At 43.1% G+C, this 21,303-nt stretch overlaps 1 protein-coding gene across 1 annotated transcript in view; it reads right to left on the bottom strand.

Annotated features, from left to right (window-relative positions):
- The window catches only part of LOC137519344 (protein C-mannosyl-transferase DPY19L1-like), a 1,198,743-nt gene that overhangs the window by 1,079,087 nt on the left and 98,353 nt on the right, over positions 1 to 21,303 (bottom strand). Inside the window, exon 6 of the mRNA XM_068238294.1 lies at positions 2,699 to 2,755. Coding sequence (XP_068094395.1) covers positions 2,699 to 2,755 — 57 coding nt within the window. The remainder of the gene's footprint in view (positions 1 to 2,698; positions 2,756 to 21,303) is intronic.

Below are 21,303 nucleotides of genomic sequence, written 5' to 3'. Positions count from 1 at the left end.
TAGATGAGGTCATTTTGGGGAATATTCAATGGTTTTGTACCTTTAACCCTGCTATAAATGAAGTATGGTGCAAAAAAAAAAAGAAACAACTTGCTTTACATTTTTAGTCTTCCGAAACCCAAATACATACAATTGGTCCTGTGACATCCAATAATACCAAATGGAAATAAATACACACATTTGGTGCCTCTACGCTCAAGAGACATTGAAAAAACTGTTTTAGGAAAAGAAAAAAATATTTTTAACTCCCTTTTTAAAATATTTTTTGTAGCGTCAAAGTGAAAAAAAGTTTTTGTTTTTTGCAAAATTCTGTGTTATTTTTATGGATTTATTGTTTTGTTGTAATGCGTGGGAATAAATACTTAACATTAGAACTAAAAGCTCTATCCGTTCTGAAAAACACAATACTAAGATTGTCTATTTTGGAAAAAAGTAGAGAAGAATTATAAGCTGTGGAAATGTAACACTCCCAAATGCAAAAAAATGCTTTGGACTTGAGAGCTGCTTTAATTTGAAGGTAGCAAAGTGGTTAAATGATAGAACATATCAAACTTACTTATTGCTACAGTGAAATCTCCATTTCATTTTTGGACCTGAACTTAAAAATTAAAATCCAGTCAGACTGTCAAATGGGAGACCTCTACCACATTTCGATTTGCCAGACTCTTGCTACTCCAGCCTAGCCTCATCTAGCCTCTCCAGCCATGCCTTGTCAGACTGCTGCAACATAAGTTTCACCAGGCCAGTCCACTGTAATTTCTACCTTATGTCACCAGACTCCACAGTATTAGATGCAAGGGGCATCTCAAGCACCAGGCAGTACAAGTGGTCACCTGCAGTGCAATGCAGGAGGGAACGGCACATCCACTGTGGGACCATGGCCACCCACCGCTACTACAGTGTGCATTTTTTCTTTTTCTTATTGGCACAAAAAGCCAGTTTCCTCCATTCCATAGAAGCAGTGAGCCAACACTGCTCTTCCTATTCCTACTCTTCTAAAGCTGCCCAGCTACTTCTCCATAGCTAGGTTATGATGTTTACCTCATGTGGCGCCACCTCTAATCCCCAACGCCAGTGCCAGGCATTCGGGCACCTACCAGCAAGACTGTGTTCCCCTGTCCTGTTCCCTGGCCTAGCATGGCTACATCCTCCCCAGACATGAGGCTGCAACCCCCCCCCCCCCCCACCACTGCCCCCAGACACAGAGACTAGCAGCCAGCCTTAACACACAGGAGGACACACACACACATACAACAGTCAGGAGCAGAGCATTATCAGACGTGTAACCAGCACAACAGCAGGTGAGGTGACGTTATGTGTGTGATAGTAAGTGACAAACACTGTCTGAGGGTTGCAGCTGCAGCACTGCTGATGATGATATTCAGCAATGATGTTGTCTGAAGTGATGCTGCATTGCTGCTGACTAGTCTTTCTGATTTTAAAATGATCCCTAGCCAGGTTTAAAATAATATACTAACCTGAAGAGAGGGAAGTCTCAGGATCCTATTGAGGCTTTCCTCAGGGGTCTGATGTCTCCTGTCGCTGAGCGCGGCCCCCCTCCACATCAGGGCTGCACTCTTCCTCTGTTACAAGTGAGGTCATGCAGTAGCCATGCAAGCACAGCCACACCTGCACAGTAGCGTGGAGCCCACGGCTCCAACTAACTGCGCATGCATGGGCAGGTTCACACAACCACACTGAAGGAGGAGGGGGGTGTTGGTGCCATGGGGGGTTGGGGGGGGGGGGGGGATCGCAAGCCACAGGGTGGGGGTGCAACAAGTTTGTGTTTTTTTTTTGCCTGGAGTGACAAAATGGCTAGAAATGCCACTGATTAGATGGCCCTGATTTCAACCATTCCAGATGCCCAACACTCAGACGGTTGCTCCCACAGCCTGCTGCCATCCAGCTTACATTGACTGCTGCCGTAATCCTGACTAAATCCTGCTGCTACCACCCAGTCTCTAAAGCATACTGCCACTGTCTAGCTTCCTGCTATTTAGCCTTCAAAGCCTCCTGCCATTCAGCCTCCAAACGTTTGGTTTCTAAAGCCTCCTGCCCCTCCAGTCTCCTGCGGTTCTGTGTCTTCAATCTGCTGCCATACAGCCTTTACGGGGTCCAGCTGTTGTTGCCCAACATCCACAGACTCCAGTATTTGGTGGCAACAACAAACTACCACCCTAAATTATGAAGCTTGACGAAGCTGGCACCCAAATTACTAAGCTGAAGAGAGGCAAAGCTGGTGGCTGCTACAGAAAAAAAGAAATCAAAGAGCAGTGGCTGAGCTGGTGGCAGCTATCAAAAAAAAAAGGGTATTCATTGCCTAAACCACAAAGGGAGCTGGCAGCTGCTCCTGTAGCTGAAGTTGGGCTCGCAAATTGCCCCTCTGGTTTTGCCATAGCTGGTAATTACATTGTGGGTTATGGCAGTGCCCAAATTAAAGCAGCGCTGTGTGCCCATTTTCACTATGTTGTTGTGGTAAACCTGTACAAGGCTCATCTGGAAATAATCACTGACAATGATCCAAGCATTTACATATCCATATCCAAACTGTAAAATAAATGTCACAGACAGGCTTGTAACTACACATTCAGATCTTGTAGCTCTGTATAGACTAAATAAAGCTTTTAAACTTTGTTTTTCCAGCCACACTTCTTTGTAAAATCCAGGTAAAAATTAGGTTTATATTGTTTGAACTTACCAAACGTGCAAACGTATTCATTTCAAGATCCATAAATACTTTCTTCTTTACAATCAGCTGAAAGACATGAATTCAATCAATAAAAATACATTCTTTAGAGTGGAAGCTTAAAAGCAAAAAAAAAAAACAAACCCCACCGCAAGGGCCAAACAAGTTTATGGGGACTTGCTTACCAAGCAAGTTTATGGAGACTTGCATACTGCATGCATTGCAATCCGATGCACCGAAAGTATCCATATCACCGCAATGCCAACACAGAAGGGTATGAATAATTTTGGACTGGACACTTTTTGCTCAAATGTATATAAAAGCTGAGAAATGTTCCCCTGCCAAGCCCCCCCCCCCCCCCCCACACACACACACAATATAATGATTCTTGTACATCGTCATATTATCTTTTAGGAGACCCCTATGTCATTTCCCGTCAACAAAATTACTTGTTGGTTGAATGAAAAAAAAACTAAAAACTTCAAGACAGCATTTTTCAGGGATATGAAGAATTTTCAGGGATTGTGATTATAATGAGTTTGTGGAGATAAACCAATAAAGTCCTCCCTACCCACAATCCAAGCAACTGTATCAGCTTGGAATCAATATATGAAAAAAATTAAAAATACCCAAATACCAGATACCTTTACCCCAAATATACCACTTAAGACTATAAATACACTAATACCTTATATTAATATCCAATCTTGGGAAAAAAAAGGTATCTCCCTTATTAATGATATACTCAACAATAAATCCCTAAAAAGTTTTACACAGCTACAAGAAGAATTTGATCTTCCTTCCCATCAGCAATTCATTTATAACCAAATAAGTCACCTAATGACATCCACCCAGCTATCGATACCAGATCTCCCCAAGCAAATTCTCCCCTTTTTTAAAACATCAATACAACTGAAAGGCGGAATATCCAGTTGGTACGACAGTATCATCAGCTCATCCAAAAACCCTTTGGAGAAATACCTAAAAGCCTGGTCGTCAGACCTCGGCTCTGAAATTCCCACTTCACAATTCCTAGCCGCATCTCAAGCACTACATAAATATTCTAAATGTGTGCAACATAAAGAAACCCTATATAAAATAGTATTCAAATGGCACTACACTCCAAGGAGATTAGCCACCTTTTCAGCTGACCACTCAGCTCTTTGTTGGAGGGGGTGTCAGCAGACAGGTACTATTCTCCATTTACTATGGGAATGTCCACTGATTCAACCCTTTTGGCTGTCTATAAATTCCCTATTTAACAAAATCCTAAAAAATCAATCCAGGCTAGAACCTGAAATGGCTCTTCTACATCTAAATATGAACAAAGTGACATTAAACAGAAGACTGCAAGTCACCCATATTCTATGTGCAGCAAGATCACTTATTTTATCCAACTGGGCAACAATGGACATTCCCTCCCTTGGTCAACTACAATCCAAGGTTGATTACAATATCTCACTCGAAAAAAAACTCAGATATAACGACAACTTACCTCAAACTCAATCCCATGAGACCCTATTCGACATTAACTGGAAGACACTGACTTAAAATTACTTAAAACAACATAAGAGGCCGAGTAAAAGCCCCTCTATTCTTTATCCACTATTCAAAATTCAAGAACAACCCCTCTATACCAAACAAACTTAGAGTTTAGGTCTAGATGGATGGACATATATATGTAGATATTTACACTACAGCTCAACCTATACACTGTCATTAATTAAGAAATTGATCAAGCACGTTCTGAAGACTCTGCAACCTATATTCTACCACAAGCTAGCCCTAAAATACTAATAGTACGTCTGTAACAGGACTTATGTCCTACAAGCATACATATACTCAATAAACCACTGAGATTATTATTGTTGTTAAGTGTTATAGAATCCCCAACATCCTAATTTTTTTTTTTTTTTTTTTACTATTCCTGCAACTATCTATGGAGTCTATTGTTGTTATCATCCTTGACTCCCCTTCCCTTACTCCTGCCTCTTCCCCCTATCCTCCCCCCCTTCTCCTACGTTTCCCCTCCCCCCCCCCCCCCTCCGCATTATACCCTTCCTCAAGCTCCCTTCTGGGAGATCTCAACTATCATATAGAGTTTATCTATCTAATTATCTACTATAAACAGTTAAATTGCTCTTTATCCACAGCTAATGGACCAACCCAACTTTAAGTATAGTCTCAATCTCTTTGCATCTAAGATGCCCACCGGGACTTTAACGTAATGCACAAAATTGACTATATTTGTATACTGTTCATACTGTTTAGACTTGCATTATTATGCTTTGTTATACATTGTAACTGCTTTTAATACTTATTAAAAAACTAAAGTTTAAAAAAAAATTATGTTACATGGTTAAAAAAAAAATAAGTTTGTGGAGATCTTTTAATATTGATTTCGTCTGCTACTGTTTAAATAAAATCTACATATTTTACATACATAGAAATTGCAGTGCAGGGTTTTTTTTGTTTGTTTTTTTACATTTGGAGGGCTCTTTTCCTGTGAATGTTCTTTAGAAAAGCATTTCTTAAAAGTTCAAACAAGTCCTCATAACTAGTGGTGTAGCTACACAAATCTCAAGCTTCCATGTCACCTCTGTTTCCCGTAAGCCTCTTGTCCCACAGTGTGTCACCTCTAATACTAAGTAGCTAATTGTTGTTCTGTTTTCCCAATATAAAACCTTTTACATGGGCATATAATACCATATACTACATATGTAGATCTGCAATGTAAATCTTTTATGGTCAATCTTGTTCCCCCTAATTGGACTGTTTTTCCTGGCAGGAACTGATCACAATGATTGCATGTTCTACATCTGTAGTTCCCTTGTGGACAAAGGCTTTGTAGCCAATTTCTTTGTTTAATCTGCCATAGTTCGCTAGATGTAACAATGTCCCCAATCGTGCGTGCCCTTCTAAATGTAATCAGGGGTTTCTCGTTAGCAATATGGCTCAGTGATGGATCTAATTTCAAAATAGACCAATGTCTAAGAATAATGCTACGCAGTTTTTCTGCCATAGGGGAATATTCAAAGACCATTATTGGGTTGTGTACCTTCTCTTTTCTGTTTCCTTTCCTTCCAAATCAAGGTAATATGTCTCATCTTTTTAGCTTTCAGGTAGGCATTGATCACCACCTCTTTTGGATATTGTTTACATAGAAAGCGCATGCCCAGATCAAAACTCTGCTTCTCATAGTCAGAGTCCAGGCTATTGTTCGTTTTTAGTCGTAGAAATTGCCCGTATGGAATTCTATCTAGAGTGTGTCTTGGGTGGTAGCTGTTATACTGAAGGAGAGAGTTAGTAGCCGTAATTTTTCGGTATACCCTGGTAAGGATACTCTCTCCATCAGTGAACAGCTGAAGGTCGAGAAATTCCACCGGATTCCCTCCCCACACTCCAGTGAACTGCATATTGAAGGTATTCACATTGATGTATTGAATACATCGATTGAAACTGGACTGATCACCTTTCCAAACTATTAAAACATTGTCCACAAATCTAAACCAACAGACAATGGAGTTGCAAAAGGGGTTAGACTTACAATGGATATATGCTTCTTCTCACTTTGCCAGAAACAAATTTGCAAATGTGGGTGCTACAGCCGTCCCCATTGCAACTCCAGATGACTGTTTGTACCATTTTTCCTCAAAACATAAAACGGTTATGGTCTAGAACAAATTTCAAGCGCTTACTAATGAAGCCCACCCATTCTTGTTTTTCCCCCCGCTCTAGCAGGTAATCATTGACCACACTGACCCCTAAATCCTGTGGGATCCGAGTATAGAGACTTACTACATCTATTGATGCAAGACTATAATCTCGTTGCCATTTTATGGTACTGATCTTTCTAAGAACATCTAGTGTATCCATTAGTAGGGATGGTATTCCTTCCAAAAATGGCTTCGGTTGAAAATCAAGAAATTTAGATGGAGGTTCCTCGGGCCAATACAATCGGTCGCCCTGGTGGTTGCAACAGATTTTTGTGGATCTTTGGAAGGAAGTACCATACCGGCTTGATTGGGAACGATGGTGTTAACCCCTCCCCCACTTTCTTAGTAATTTGACCTGTTTCAGCTCCTGCACGTAATAGAGACTGTAGCTGATTTTTATAGTGTTCTGTGGGGTTTTTAGGGAGTTTGATGTAATCACCAGGAGTCCCTTCCAGAAGCCGCATTGCTTCCTTAACCACTTAATGTCCACCTAACGCCGATAGGAGTCGGCGGGTCGTTAGTGGTATAGCATGTGGCTGCTCGTTCAAGCGGCCTTTCCATGCCAGTTCACGGAGGGTGCCTCCGTGAACAGTGTGCGAGCCGCCGATCGTGGCTCGCACGTGTAATGTAAGCACGCCGGGAAGAAATCCCCGCTGTTTACATGATTCGGCGCTCTGATTGGCCGGGGATCGCCGGCATCTGATAGGCAGAAGCCTATCCGATCAGGCGCAGGACGGATATAGAGGGGAAGAGAGAGGGAGGGAACTGAGGCGAGGCCGGAAGACGCTGCGGAGGGCGCAAATCAATAATAGCCGGCGGCGATCAGATTCCCCCCGCAGGACATCCCCCTAGTGGGGAAAAAGGGGGGGGGAAGTCTGATCGCCCTGGCATATACCTGATCGGTGCTGCGGGCTGTAGAGTCCAGACAGCATCGATCACAAGAAAATCCCCTGGTCCTTAAGTGGTTAATATAATACTCCCTTGACATTACTATTGTATTCCCCACTTTGTCCGCTCTCTTGAGAACTAGATTTTCATTTTTCTGTAGCTGTTTCAAAGCCCTTAGATCCCCCTCGCTGAAATTTGGAGTGGCATAATAATGCTCTCATGTCAGATTTCACCAAGGTTTCAAATTTCTCTATGGCCGAAACGGGGGTACTTGGAAAGTCTCTAGTAGATTTCCTTGGGTTGTACAGTCTTTTGATTTGGGTTGGGGTGGATCCATCGTCTGTTTCCACCATAGATACATCCGTGTTTTCTCTTAATAGAGATCCAAGCACTTCTAATGCAGTATCATCCTCTGTCAACACATTTCTAGGAACAAATCCCAGATTACCAGAATCTACAACATCACCTTCACTTATAATTTCTTCACTTTTCTGCCATGATGATATTTAGCCTCCTGATGGATTTATACCAGTCCACATCAAATTGTGGACTGGTATAAATAAATAAGGGCTTTGAAACAGCTACAGAAAAATGAAAGTCTAGTTCTCAAGAGAGCGAACAAAGGGGGGAATACAATAGTAATGTCAAGGGAGTATTATATTAAGGAAGCAATGCGGCTTCTGGAAGGGACTCCTGGTAATTACATCAAACTCCCTAAAAACCCCACAGAACACTATAAAAATCAGCTACAGTTTCTATTACGTGCAGGAGTTGAAACAGGTCAAATTACTAAGAAATAGGGGGAGGGGTTAACACCATCGTTCCCAATCAAGCCGGTATGGTACTTCCTTCCAAAGATCCACAAAAATCTGTTGCAACCACCAAGGCGACCGATTGTATTGGCCCGAATATCCGTAACGGAACCTCTATCTAAATTTCTTGATTTTCAACTGAAGCCATTTTTGGAAGGAATACCATCCCTACTAATGGATACACTAGATGTTCTTAGAAAGATCAGTACCATAAAATGGCAACGAGATTATAGTCTTGCATCAATAGATGTAGTAAGTCTCTATACTCGGATCCCACAGGATTTAGGGGTCAATGTGGTCAATGATTACCTGCTAGAGCGGGGGGAAAAACAAGAATGGGTGGGCTTCATTAGTAAGTGCTTGAAATTTGTTCTAGACCATAACCGTTTTATGTTTGAGGAAAAATGGTACAAATAGTCATCTGGAGTTGCAATGGGGACGGCTGTAGCACCCACATTTGCAAATTTGTTTCTGGCAAAGTGGGAAGAAGCATATATCCATTGTAAGTCTAACCCCTTTTGAAATTCCATTGTCTGTTGGTTTAGATTTGTGGACAATGTTTTAATAGTTTGGAAAGGTGATCAGTCCAGTTTCAATCGATTTATTCAATACATCAATGTGAATACCTTCAATATGCAGTTCACTGGAGTGTGGGGAGGGAATCCGGTGGAATTTCTCGAGCTTCAGCTGTTCACTGATGGAGAGAGTATCCTTACCAGGGTATACCGAAAAATTACGGCGACTAACTCTCTCCTTCAGTATTACAGCTACCACCCAAGACACACTCTAGATAGAATTCCATACAGGCAATTTCTACGACTAAAAACGAACAATAGCCTGGACTCTGACTATGAGAAGCAGAGTTTTGATCTGGGCATGCGCTTTCTAGCTAAACAATATCCAAAAGAGGTGGTGATCAATGCCTACCTGAAAGCTAAAAAGATGAGACATATTGACTTGATTTGGAAGGAAAGGAAAAAGAAAAGAGAAGGTACACAACCCAATAATGGACGTGCAGTAATGGTCTTTGAATATTCCCCTATGGCAGAAAAACTGCGTAGCATTATTCTTAGACATTGGTCTATTTTGAAATTAGATCCATCACTGAGCCATATTGCTAACGAGAAACCCCTGATTACATTTAGAAGGGCACGCACGATTGGGGACATTGTTACATCTAGCGAACTATGGCAGATTAAACAAAGAAATTGGCTACAAAGCCTTTGTCCACAAGGGAACTACAGATGTAGAACATGCAATCATTGTGATCAGTTCCTGCCGGGAAAAACAGTCCAATTAGGGGGATCAAGATTGACCATAAAAGATTATTTACATTGCAGATCTACATACAGTGGGTTGCAAAAGTATTCGGCCCCCTTGAAGTTTTCCACATTTTGTCACATTACTGCCACAAACCTGAATCAATTTTATTGGAATTCCACATGAAAGATCAACACAAAGCGGTGTACACATGAGAAGTGGAACGAAAATCATACAGGATTCCAAACATTTTTTACAAATAAATAACTGCAAAGTGGTGTGTGCATAATTATTCGGGCCCCCTTGATCTGAGTGCAGTCAGTTGCCTATAGACATTGCCTGATGAGTGCTAATGGCTAAATAGAGTGCACCTGTGTGTAATCTAATGTCAGTACAAATACAGCTGCTCTGTGAGGGCCTCAGAGGTTGTCTAAGAGAATATTGGGAGCAACAACACCGTGAAGTCCAAAGAACACACAAGACAGGTCCAAGAAAGGTCAGGGATCAAGTTATTGAGAAATTTAAAGCAGGCTTAGGCTACAAAAAGATTTCCAAAGCCTTGAACATCCCAAGGAGCACTGTTCAAGCGATCATTCAGAAATGGAAGGAGTATGGCACAACTGTAAACCTACCAAGACAAGGCCATCCACCTAAACTCACAGGCCGAACAAGGAGAGCGCTGATCAGAGGCCCATGGTGACTCTGGACGAGCTGCAGAGATCTACAGCTCAGGTGGAAGACTCTGTCCATAGGACAACTATTAGTCATGCACTGTACAAAGTTGGCCTTTATGGAAGAGTGGCAAGAAGAAAAGCATGGTTAACAGAAAGCATAAGAAGTCCCGTTTACTCTGGACGAGCTGCAGAGATCTACAGCTCAGGTGGAAGACTCTGTCCATAGGACAACTATTAGTCATGCACTGTACAAAGTTGGCCTTTATGGAAGAGTGGCAAGAAGAAAAGCATGGTTAACAGAAAGCATAAGAAGTCCCGTTTACTCTGGACGAGCTGCAGAGATCTACAGCTCAGGTGGAAGACTCTGTCCATAGGACAACTATTAGTCATGCACTGTACAAAGTTGGCCTTTACGGAAGAGTGGCAAGAAGAAAGGCATTGTTAACAGAAAGCATAAGAAGTCCCGTTTGCAGTTTGCCACAAGCCATGTGGGGGACACAGCAACCATGTGGAAGAAGGTGCTCTGGTCAGATGAGACCAAACTGGAACTTTTAGGCCAAAATGCAAAACGCTATGTGTGGCAGAAAACTAACACTGCACATTGCTCTGAACACACCATCCCCACTGTCAAATATGGTGGTGGCAGCATCATGCTCGGGGGGTGCATCTCTTCAGCAGGGGCAGGGATGCTGGTCAGAGTTGATGGGAAGATGGATGGAGCCAAATACAGGGCAAACTTGGAAGAAAACCTCTTGGAGACTGCAAAAGATTTGAGACTGGGGCGGAGGTTCACCTTCCAGCAGGACAATGACCCTAAACATAAAGCCAGGGCAACAATGGAATGGTTTAAAACAAAACATATCCATGTGTTAGAATGGCCCAGTCAAAGTCCAGATCTAAATCCAATCGAGAATCTGTGTCAAGATCTAAAAACTGCTGTTCACAAACGCTGTCCATCTAATCTGACTGAGCTGGAGCTGTTTTGCAAAGAAGAATGGGCAAGAATTTTAGTCTCTAGATGTGCAAAGCTGGTAGAGACATACCCTAAAAGACTGGCAGCTGTAATTGCAGCATTAGGTGGTTCTACAAAGTATTGACTCAGGGGGCCGAATAATTACGCACACCCCAATTTGCAGTTATTTATTTAAAAAAAATGTTTGGAATGATGTATGATTTTCGTTCCACTTCTCACGTGTACACCACTTTGTATTGGTCTTTCACGTAGAATTCCAATAAAATTGATTCATGTTTGTGGCAGTAATGTGACAAAATGTGGAAACCGGCAAGGGGGCCGAATACTTTTGCAAGCCACTGTATGTAGTATACGCTATTATATGCCCATGTAAAAGGTTTTATATTGGGAAAACAGAACAACAATTAGATACTCGTTTTCAGCAGCATGTTAACTCAGTACGTACAGGTATAGGAGCAGGCAGATTGATAGCTCATATGAGAGAGTGTCATGGAGGTAAAATGGGGGGGGGGTTGAGGTTTATGGGTCTTAAACAAGTACCAATCCCCCACAGAGGAGGAAACCGTAAACAAAAACTACTACAGGAAGAAGCCCGTTTAATTTCCTTAACAGATGCCTGCTACGCTATGGGACTAAACGAGCGTAATGAACTTTATTGCTATCTAGACGCTTATTAGAATGCACCTTATTGTCTTATATAGTCATGCCCTCGTATACATTTTTACGCTGATTTTTAATGTAATCACAGGCTAAATTTTAATTCTTTGCTATTGTTTATGTCTTTCCAGAACCACATCTCCACCGTCTCTCCCGCAATGGTTACATTGTAACCACGGACGCACTAGCGGTAACTAGCCCAGCGCAGCACCGGATTGGTTTTTCCCTTCCTGAGCGCCGATTGGGTATGATGTTACGTGAATCCCGGAAGTGGGCAGGGCGTAACCCCGGAAGCGTACGCGGCCGCAGTAATGGCGGCGCGCACTCGTCAGCGGTGATTAGACGGTGGGGAGTGGTAAGTGCTGTACTTTATGTATATAAACTGTTGTCCACATGCATCACTTTTGATACCTTTGTTGGTCTCTGAGGAAGCGGTAGTTGCCTATCCTACTTTTTGCCTGTATGCCTGTGTAATTACGATTAAACCCTAAAGAGCAGTGCTGGTGCTCCGTCCTCTACTTCCTTAGAACGGATTGAACCATGTGGTGTCATGTTCCTCTCATTTGGTGGCAGGCAGTGACATATCAGGCAGCTATTTGCACAGTTTTTTCCTCTTCCCTCAGTAGGATGTAGAGTTTCCTCTCCTCATTTGTGGAGGTGAAATACGGGCTGTGGGCAGAGAGTCTTTGGAAGTAGACAGTCCTCAAAGGTGTACATTTGCTGTAGTGTAGCAGAAAGTGGGCTCCATCCTCCAGGACCCCCTGGTCCCATTGCCTGCACAGTCTCTCCTCCCGGGGCTTCCATGTCTGTCTGTGTCGCTCTGTCTATCTCCAGGTTGTGGGCGCTTAGACAGTACAGGTTTAAGGTCTGTCTGTCTTTGTGGTGGTGTAGCTTCTCCAGATACGGAGTCATTGTGTGCACTCTCTGCAGCGATTGGTAGACAGTGAGTTTCAAAGCGCATGGTATGGCCTCGCCCCCCCTGGCTCAGTGAGACTTTATGGTGATAAGTGCTGGTCTGCTGCTCTGTATATACGCTCAGTATGAGAGCGCCCTCTGCTGGATAGTCAGCCATAGTAGGAATCTGCCTAGCTCTGCCCGGCAGGCTGAATTCAAAGTGCTGCGATGGACTTGGAGAAGATACTTGCAGAACTCTAGATGGAAGATTTCTGTTGGGCTGGAGTCCCATTTTGATTGTCAGAGTAGGTGGCCGGGCCCCATACCTCACTGCTATAGAGCAGGATTGGGGTGATGATGCTGTTGAATATATTCCCTCCCTCTTCTGTTCCCCCTGTGCTTCTTTTGTCCTTTGCTTCCTATGCTCCATAGCCTTGTTCTTTTAGCAGAGTACACAGTGGAAGCAGCAGTGGTCCTTTCACCTCCACAATGGACGATTTCATCTCACCATCACTGTTTCTTCCTAGTGTCGGCTTCTTATCATGTAACTACGTGACGGGCCATTCGCCGAGTGTTTGCAAGTTGGGGACTGCCTATAGCTGCATGCTTGTTTCAGGTGCGTGATTCATACAGTACTTCAGCCATAGAGATCAGCAGGTCTGCGCCACAACTGGTATTTTTTTTTATTTCAATACATTTTTATTGAGAGAAAAAAACAAAACAAATACAAAACATACATACAAATACAAAACATACATTCAGATTGTAGATATGTCATTGACAAACATGTCTGATATAAAGGTATATCACATAGAATTAAGAACACACAGCATATAACTTTGAACATAAGAGCATAGGGCATATAGAAAATAGAATTCATTGACATAATACTATGCGTAGTTAGAAAATAATTCAAGATAACAATGAGTAAGTTTTAATCAGGCTATCAGTCATCAGTTGTTGGTAGGTTTGCCTATAGTGTTAATCTAGCTTAAGATAGCTTGGTACTACCTAAGAAGCTTAAAATGGGAGAAAGTGCTAATGGTTCAGAGGTATAGGGCTTGATTCACAAAGCGGTGCTAACTGTTAGCACGCCTGTGAAAACCCCCTTAGCACGCCTAAATGAGCTTTTCGCGTGCAAAACTTTACGCGTGCAAAACTTTACGCGCGCAACACTTTACGCGAGCACTGCACAGAGTGCAGGGCGCTCCGCATGAAGTGACCATTAAAGCCTATGGGACTTAGCGCGCGCATAGGACTTTGTGCGCGCAACACTTTGCGCGCGTAAACTTAGTGCGCGATCTGATTGAGTAATCCGGTGCCAACCTACTTAGCACCCTGGTTAGCACGTCTAAAGACTTTAGCCGTGCTAAGTAGGTTAGCACAGCTTTGTAAATCAAGCCCCTAGTGTCAATGCTAATGGTTAGGTGTAATATTAGGAACATTTGAGCGCAGCTAGTGTGAACAGAGTTAATATTAGATCCCATCCAATAGGGTGATTCTTTGTTAAATAAGTTTCTTGTTTCTAGAGAGGGTAGGTTCTGGCCTGGGGGGTTAATATACTACAAATTGAAGTGAGTGCAGGATTTGCTGGTAATGCGAACTGAGAAGGACATTTCAAAATTCACGTTTGTTTGAGCGGTTGCCTTGATTTGCGTTATAGACGGAATCTGAGGGGATAACCAGTTTGCCAATAAGAGTTGTCTGGTGGCAAAAAATACAGGCGAGGTTAAAAATCTGTGGATATGAGGGATACATTCCATATTAATATGGAGGATGGCTAAAGGTGGATCTGGAAGGACCTGCTAACCCACAATATCACTAATTGTTCTAAATACATTTTTCCACAAGTCAGGAACCAAAGGGCAGGACCATAACACATGATATAAAGAACCTATTTCTAGGCAGTTTCTCCAGCAACAAGGTGAGAGGTGTTAAAGGTGGCAAGGCGTCTTTGGTGTAAGATACCAATTGTGGAGTATTTTTAACACCGTTTCTAAATGGGACACACAATGGGAATGTTTGGATATACACGAGATTGCTTTAGATAAATCTGTATTGGTAATCGGGATCATCAGTTCTCTAGACCATCTATTTGTGTCTAGCTAAAGCCACCTCAGTGTAGAAAAGAGAGGTCAAATGCTTGTACCAGAGGGAAACGCCTCCTTTTAGATTATTGGGCATTTTAAGATATGCTTTGAGGTGTCTAGGAAGAGAGGGGATACTGCTTCAAAAGAAAGTGTTTAATTTGTAGGTAAGCATATTCTTCTGAGGTTGGTAGAGCAAATTTGTGGTACAAGTGTTGAAACGATACGAGTCTGTCCCCTTCATATACCGTATATACTCGCAAGCAAGTTGGGGGGTCGGCTTGCTTGCGAGTCACCTGTGGTCAGCGCACCCCCCCCCCCCCCGTCACCTGAGCTGGCGCCGCATTTTCTATTATCCCCCTCTCCTCGTACAGTAATTCACTCACAGCAGCGCGCCCCACGGGGCTGCTTTGATGACGAGGCGGGAAGCCATAGAGAGAGAGAGAGAGCGGTTCCCATAGCTACAGGAAGCCGCTCTCTCTCTATGGCTTCCTGCCTCGTCATCACAGCAGCCCCGTGGGGCGCGCTGCTGTGAGTGAATTACATTACGAGCAGAGAGGGAAATAATAGAAGATGCGGAGCCAGCTAAGGTAATAGCGGCGACCGCGGGGCGGGGGAGAGGAGGGGGCACTACCTATACTGGGCACTGTACTAGCTATACTGGGGCACTATACTGGGCACTACCTACCTATAATGGGCGCTATACTGGGGCACTATACTGGGCACTACCTACCTATACTGGACACTATACTAGCTATACTGGGTGCTATACTGGGCACTATACTAGCTATACAGGACACTATGCTAGCTATACAGGGCACTATACTGGGCACTACCTACCTATACTGGGCACTATACTAGCTATACACAGCACTATACTAGCTATACTGGGGAACTACCTACCCATACTGGGCACTATACTAGCTATACTGAGCACTATACTAGCTATACTGGGGAACTACCTACCCATACTGGGCACTATACTAGCTATACTGGGCACTTTACTAGGGCACTACCTACTAATACTGGGCACTATACTAGCTATACTGGGACACACTGGGGGATCACGCGGCCAGCATTTCCTACCCCCGGCTTATATGCGGGTCAATCATTTTTTGGGGGGTCGGCTTATATGCGGGTCGGCTTGCTTGCGAGTATATACGGGTAAATCATTAATATGGGTCACCTTTGCTTTGGTCCATAGATTAAGGTTAATATTTTTTTATAATTAGTGCAAGGGCAGTTAGTGGGATGTCTAATCGGAGTTCATCTGGGTCTTTGAAAAACTTTTGTGTAAAGTTTCTTCCAACAGGCAATTGTGATGTGCATTGGGGGGGAGATAGGAGTTTGAGGTTTCAGAATAAAAAAGGAGGCTGAAAGGAGATATTTTAAAAACTTGCCATATAATGAAGAATCTATAATTGCCCATGGTTTAATATGAGGAGAGGCCCACCAGTGTTTAGAAATATCAACTATGCCAGCTTGATAGTATTCGAGATCTGGTAAGCCGAATCCTCCAAATTGAGAAGGACGGATAAGTGAATTATATGCTATTCAAAGTGATTTGTTTTTCCATATAAAGCGGGTAATAATTGACTAATTCGGTGAAGAAATATTTAGGAAGTGGGATATTTATATTTCTAAAAATGTCACATTTCGCTGATTAATACTGTAAAGATCAGAGGTTGTTCTGGGGAGTTTAATGCCCAAATAAGGAATAGTTTTTTCTGCTATAGGATATGGTAGGTTTTCTGATATCCAATTTTCCTGAGATTGGGGTATATTAAAAGTAAGTATCAGGGATTTATTCTCGTTGACTTTATAAAGGGATGCTTTAGAAAAGTTGTTAAGTACATCTCTCACTGATAGGAGGGAGTTAATGGGATTTTCTAGACTAAGGATCATGTTGTCTGCAAATAAACCTATGGTATATTGAGTATCTGCTAATTTAATACCTTCGATTTTTGAATCAGACCTGATTTTCTGAGCTAGTGTCTCCATTATTAATGTAAAAATTAGAGGCGAAAGGGGGCACCTTTGCTGGGTGCCATTTGATATAGGGAATCATTTGGAGGAAAAACCTGCAATCGTAACTGTTGCTGAGGGAGCCAAATATAGAGGAAAATGACATTTAGAAAAGAACCCAAAAAGCCAAATTTGGTGAGAGTAGCTCTAAGGAAACCCCAGTGGACTCTGTCAAAGGCCTTCTCCGCATCCAAAGCTAGGAGCAGAGAAGGCCTTCGACAGAGTCCTATATAATGTATGATATTTATTATTTGTCTTGCTCCATCTGTAGCCTCTCTACCTTTAGAGAAACCTACCTGGTCATAATGGATGAGAGTAGGAAGTATGTTTAATATCCTATTCGCTAGTAATTTAGCGAAGATTTTTGTGTCACTATTCAAAAGCGAGATAGGTCTATAATTTGCTGGATGGGCTGGGTCTTTGCCCGTTTTAGGAATGACAGAAATATTTGCTATTTGGAATTCAGGAGCTAGATGGTTAGAGGAGACAATATAATTAAACAATTTAGTTAATTTGGGGGCTAAGAAAGTGTGAAAGAGTTTTGGTAGGTTCATGGAGGGCAAAGTGTAAGGTGCTAAGACATCTGTGCCTATAAGCTCCTGTGAGGTAAATCTGGGCCTGCTTATGATACAATGAGTTGTATGTGTAGTACAGCTAAGAAATAGAACATCAGTAGCACAGATCTGAGTCTCATTTTGTTTCCAGTACAGGAAGAGTTAAGAAACTTCAGTTGTTATCTATGCAAAAGAGCTTCTCTGAGCTCTCGGGCCAAACTTGGGTTGGCTACAGTGATGCTTTCTGAAGCACGTATCTAAACCTGTCTCTCGCCGTTTCTTGTTTGTTTAAGGTTTTACTGCAAGTAAGTTCAACAATATAACTGAAAATAAAAATATGAGACTCTTCTTTGTTACTAATGGTCTATCAATTATCCGTACTACACAAACCATTCATTATATCAAGTATTTTTTCACTTCAGTGTCACTTTAATGACTACCATCGTGCCTGCAGGATTGATTAGTAGCCACTGTACAGAGGCCACCAAATGACACGTGTGTACGTACCGTAAAAGCCAGACCCAGCTCGAGACATGTCAGCATTATTGTTCTGCCTTACTTGCCAGATGCTGTTTTCTTACAGATCCTGGTATGTAGCAGCTATTCTCACTTGTTGGATCCTGCCTCCATCTGTACACTCCACCAACCCCGACCAGCTCACAGACTGGGCACAAAGCCACAGCTATGCTACCCCCTCAGTTCGGAGGGGAGCACATGGTTTTTCGGACTGATTATCTGACTGTACACAATCTGCAGCCCTAAGGGGGACTCTCTGCCTCTCTCTCTCTTCTCTTGCTTTGTTTCTCTCTCTCTTTTCCTCATTCTCTCTTTAATTATCATTCTCTGTCTCTCTTTTTCTATCCTCTCTTTCCATTACACACTGCGGGGCATCTGGAACTGCTGCAGAGCAAGCGCCGCCGGTAGATGTGGCTGCTCCCCTCACATAGCACTCCAGACTGCCCCACGCGTCCTCCACTAGTCATGTGCTGTATTATATGTGTATATGCTTACTTATGTACTACTATACTGTACCTGATTGTATGTGGTGACCCACCACGCATATGTGTTTGTACCATCTCCGACCCTGTATGAGCCAAAAATAATTCCGGGTACAACCCCCGTTGTACTTGGCGAAATAAACTGATTCTGATTCTGGATAAATTGAGGTTACTTTGTGGTCTTGCATTTCTTGGAGTTGGACAGTAGTGGTGAGAATGTGCAAATTTTACCCTTCAAATATTGAGATACCACCTCTCCAAAACATTTTTTCAAATCCGCATGAATACTTTTGGTGTATCTATATACCCTTAAAATGTCTGCCTAGAGTTTTTAATGCAGCAATGCTTGCACAGTTTGCTTGTGAACCTTTATGAAATCCCAGCACCAGTATTAGGACTCTATCCTCCAGAACTAGAGGTGGAGAATTCAATATGCCACTCCCGAATTGTGCATACCCCAGTTTAGGTAGAAATTGTGATGCCAGTATTAAATAGACCCCTGCCAATTTTAGGTAGGTAGACAGATGTCCCCCCAGTATAGTCAGATGTGCCCCCAATATTAGGTAGCCCTACCACTCTCCAGGATACAAACAAACATACGCAAACACAGAACATTTATATCGCGCTTTTCTCCTGGCGGACTCAAAGCGCCAGAGCTGCAGCCACTAGGACGCGCTCTATATGCAGTAGCAGTGTTAGGGAGACTTGCCCAAGGTCTCCTACTGAATAGGTGCTGGCTTACTGAACAGGCAGAGCCGAGATTCGAACCTAGGTCTCCTGTGTCAGAGGCAGAGCCCTTAACCATTACACTATCCAGCCACCAAAGGATAGATTGCCAGATGTGCCCCAGTATTAAGCAGCCCTCCTGAATGAATTGCTAAATGTGCCCCCAGTATTAGGCAGTCCCCTCGCCATTTGCAGAGTTAACAGAGGGCAGTGGGCAGCGACTACAACACAGCACATACACCTCACCTCCCCCAGGCTGCGGACTCCAGATGCTAGGGGTTCAGGTCAGTTTTGTCTTCTCTGCACTGTGCCTCTGATCTGTGATTTGGGAAGTACAGAGCAGTGGCACAGTGCAGAGAAGACAGAAGGGACCTGAATCTCTAACGTCTGGGTAGCAAGGTGGCGTAATGGTGAGCACTCTGCCAGCCTTGCAGCGCTGGGTCCTGGGGAGAACATACAAACTCCACTATCTGCATGGAGTTTGTATGTTCTCCCTGTGACTGCATGGGTTTTCTCTGGGCACTCCGGTTTCCTCCCACATCCCCAAAACATAAGTTAATTGGCTTCCTCCTAAAAATTGGCCCTAGACTACGATATACTACATGATGCATACAAAGACATATGACTAAGAAAAGTATTAGATTGTGAGCTCCTCCGAGGGACAGTTAGTGACAAGACTATATACTCTGTACAGCGCTGCAGAAGATATCGGCACTATGTAAATACTAAATAATAATAAAACATCTGGAGCCTGCAGTTTGGAGGAGGTGAGGTGTGTATGCTGTGCTGTAATCTCGCCTTCTGTCAGGCTGCAGTCCATCAACTCTGCAGGGAGACACAGTGATTCCAAAAAAGTGGTCAGCACCTCCACAATAGCTCTTTTACTTAAAACATAGCTGTTTATTCAAAAATGCTTAAAAGCCATAAAAATAGATGGACAAAGGTATGGGGCTGGATTCCAGCGACAGCCCGCTGTTTCAGACCTCTTAGCCTTTCTTCAGGCTGGACAGTCCCACACTCACACAGAGTGTGGGACTGTCCAGCCTGAAGAAAGGCTGAGAGGTCTGAAACAGCGAGCTGTTGCTGGAATCCAGCCCCATACCTTTGTCCATCTATTTTTATGGCTTTTAAGCATTTTTGAATAAAGAGCTATGTTTTAAGTAAAAGAGCTATTGTGGAGGTGCTGACCACTTTTTTGGAATCGCTTGCTGCCGTCCCAGGGGTACTGGAGGACAGATGGTCATAGCACTCCACCAATGTTTTTTTGAAACCGTGGGTGCTGATCACATCTAAATTCCAGGGAGACACAGTGACAGGAGGGGGGCCAAGGCCTTGATCTGGCCCTGCCCAGCTTATTAGGAGCAATTGTAGTAGGGGTGATTCAGCACCCTGTAGAAAAAGGCACAGGAGACAAAAGATGGGAGCCCAGTAGTGCAATATGTCAATAAACGCAATGGAGGTGGGTAAATAAATAAAAGCACTACTCACAAAGGGAGGTTGCAGGGGGCAACCAACCACAGGAAGCAGGTGGAGACAATAAACCCGACTCCACTCGGGGTGGTCCTATCCAGAACCGGCAGGATGGTCGCTCTCTTTTGGAAAAATGGCGGATTAAGTCCACTGTGGGGACTCCACTAGCGGTCTATCACCACCCCTGGGACAAGGTATGTTCGGGGGTATACTTAGCAACAACAAGGGAAAGAGGCGCCCTGATATGATAAAAGCATCTAAAATCAGCTTTAAAACGATACAAAATATGAGGTGGCTTACCTCAATGACGAAAATCTCAGTAATAAATACAAAAGATTTTTATTATTAGTTAGGCCCCCTATGCTGGCTTAGTTAGGCCCCCTATTGGCACTGCTATTGGCCTGATGAAGCGGGCTGAGACCCGTGAAACGCTTTGCCTGTGCTAATAAAAATTGTTTGTATTTATTACGGAGTTTTTCGTCATTGACGTAAGCCACCTCATATTTTGTATCGTTTTAAAGCTGATTTTAGATGCTTTTATCATATCAGAGCGCCTCTTTCCCTTGTTGTTGCTAGCTTATTGGGAGAGCAGCAGGTAATGCTGGAAAAGGGCTGGTTGTCTCAGACACTACTTGCAGAAAGGAGTCTGTGTTACTCATATTAGCTCAATGATGGTTGTAAACTTGGGAACCTTACACATATTCAGTGGTGCTCGGATAGCCCCCAATCACGATTCGACTATTTGGCCGTGACTGAAAAAAATCCAGAAACGGCGTGATTGATTTCCAGATTAGAGCCGGACTCACAGAATGCCTGTGAAGGAGGCAATCACAGTTAACCACGACCGTGATCACGGAATAGTGTTTAAGCGATTATTAAAGCC

This window comes from Hyperolius riggenbachi, chromosome 5 (assembly GCF_040937935.1).
Source record: "Hyperolius riggenbachi isolate aHypRig1 chromosome 5, aHypRig1.pri, whole genome shotgun sequence".
NCBI lineage: Eukaryota > Metazoa > Chordata > Amphibia > Anura > Hyperoliidae > Hyperolius > Hyperolius riggenbachi.
This window is presented reverse-complemented; position numbering and strand designations above follow the sequence as displayed.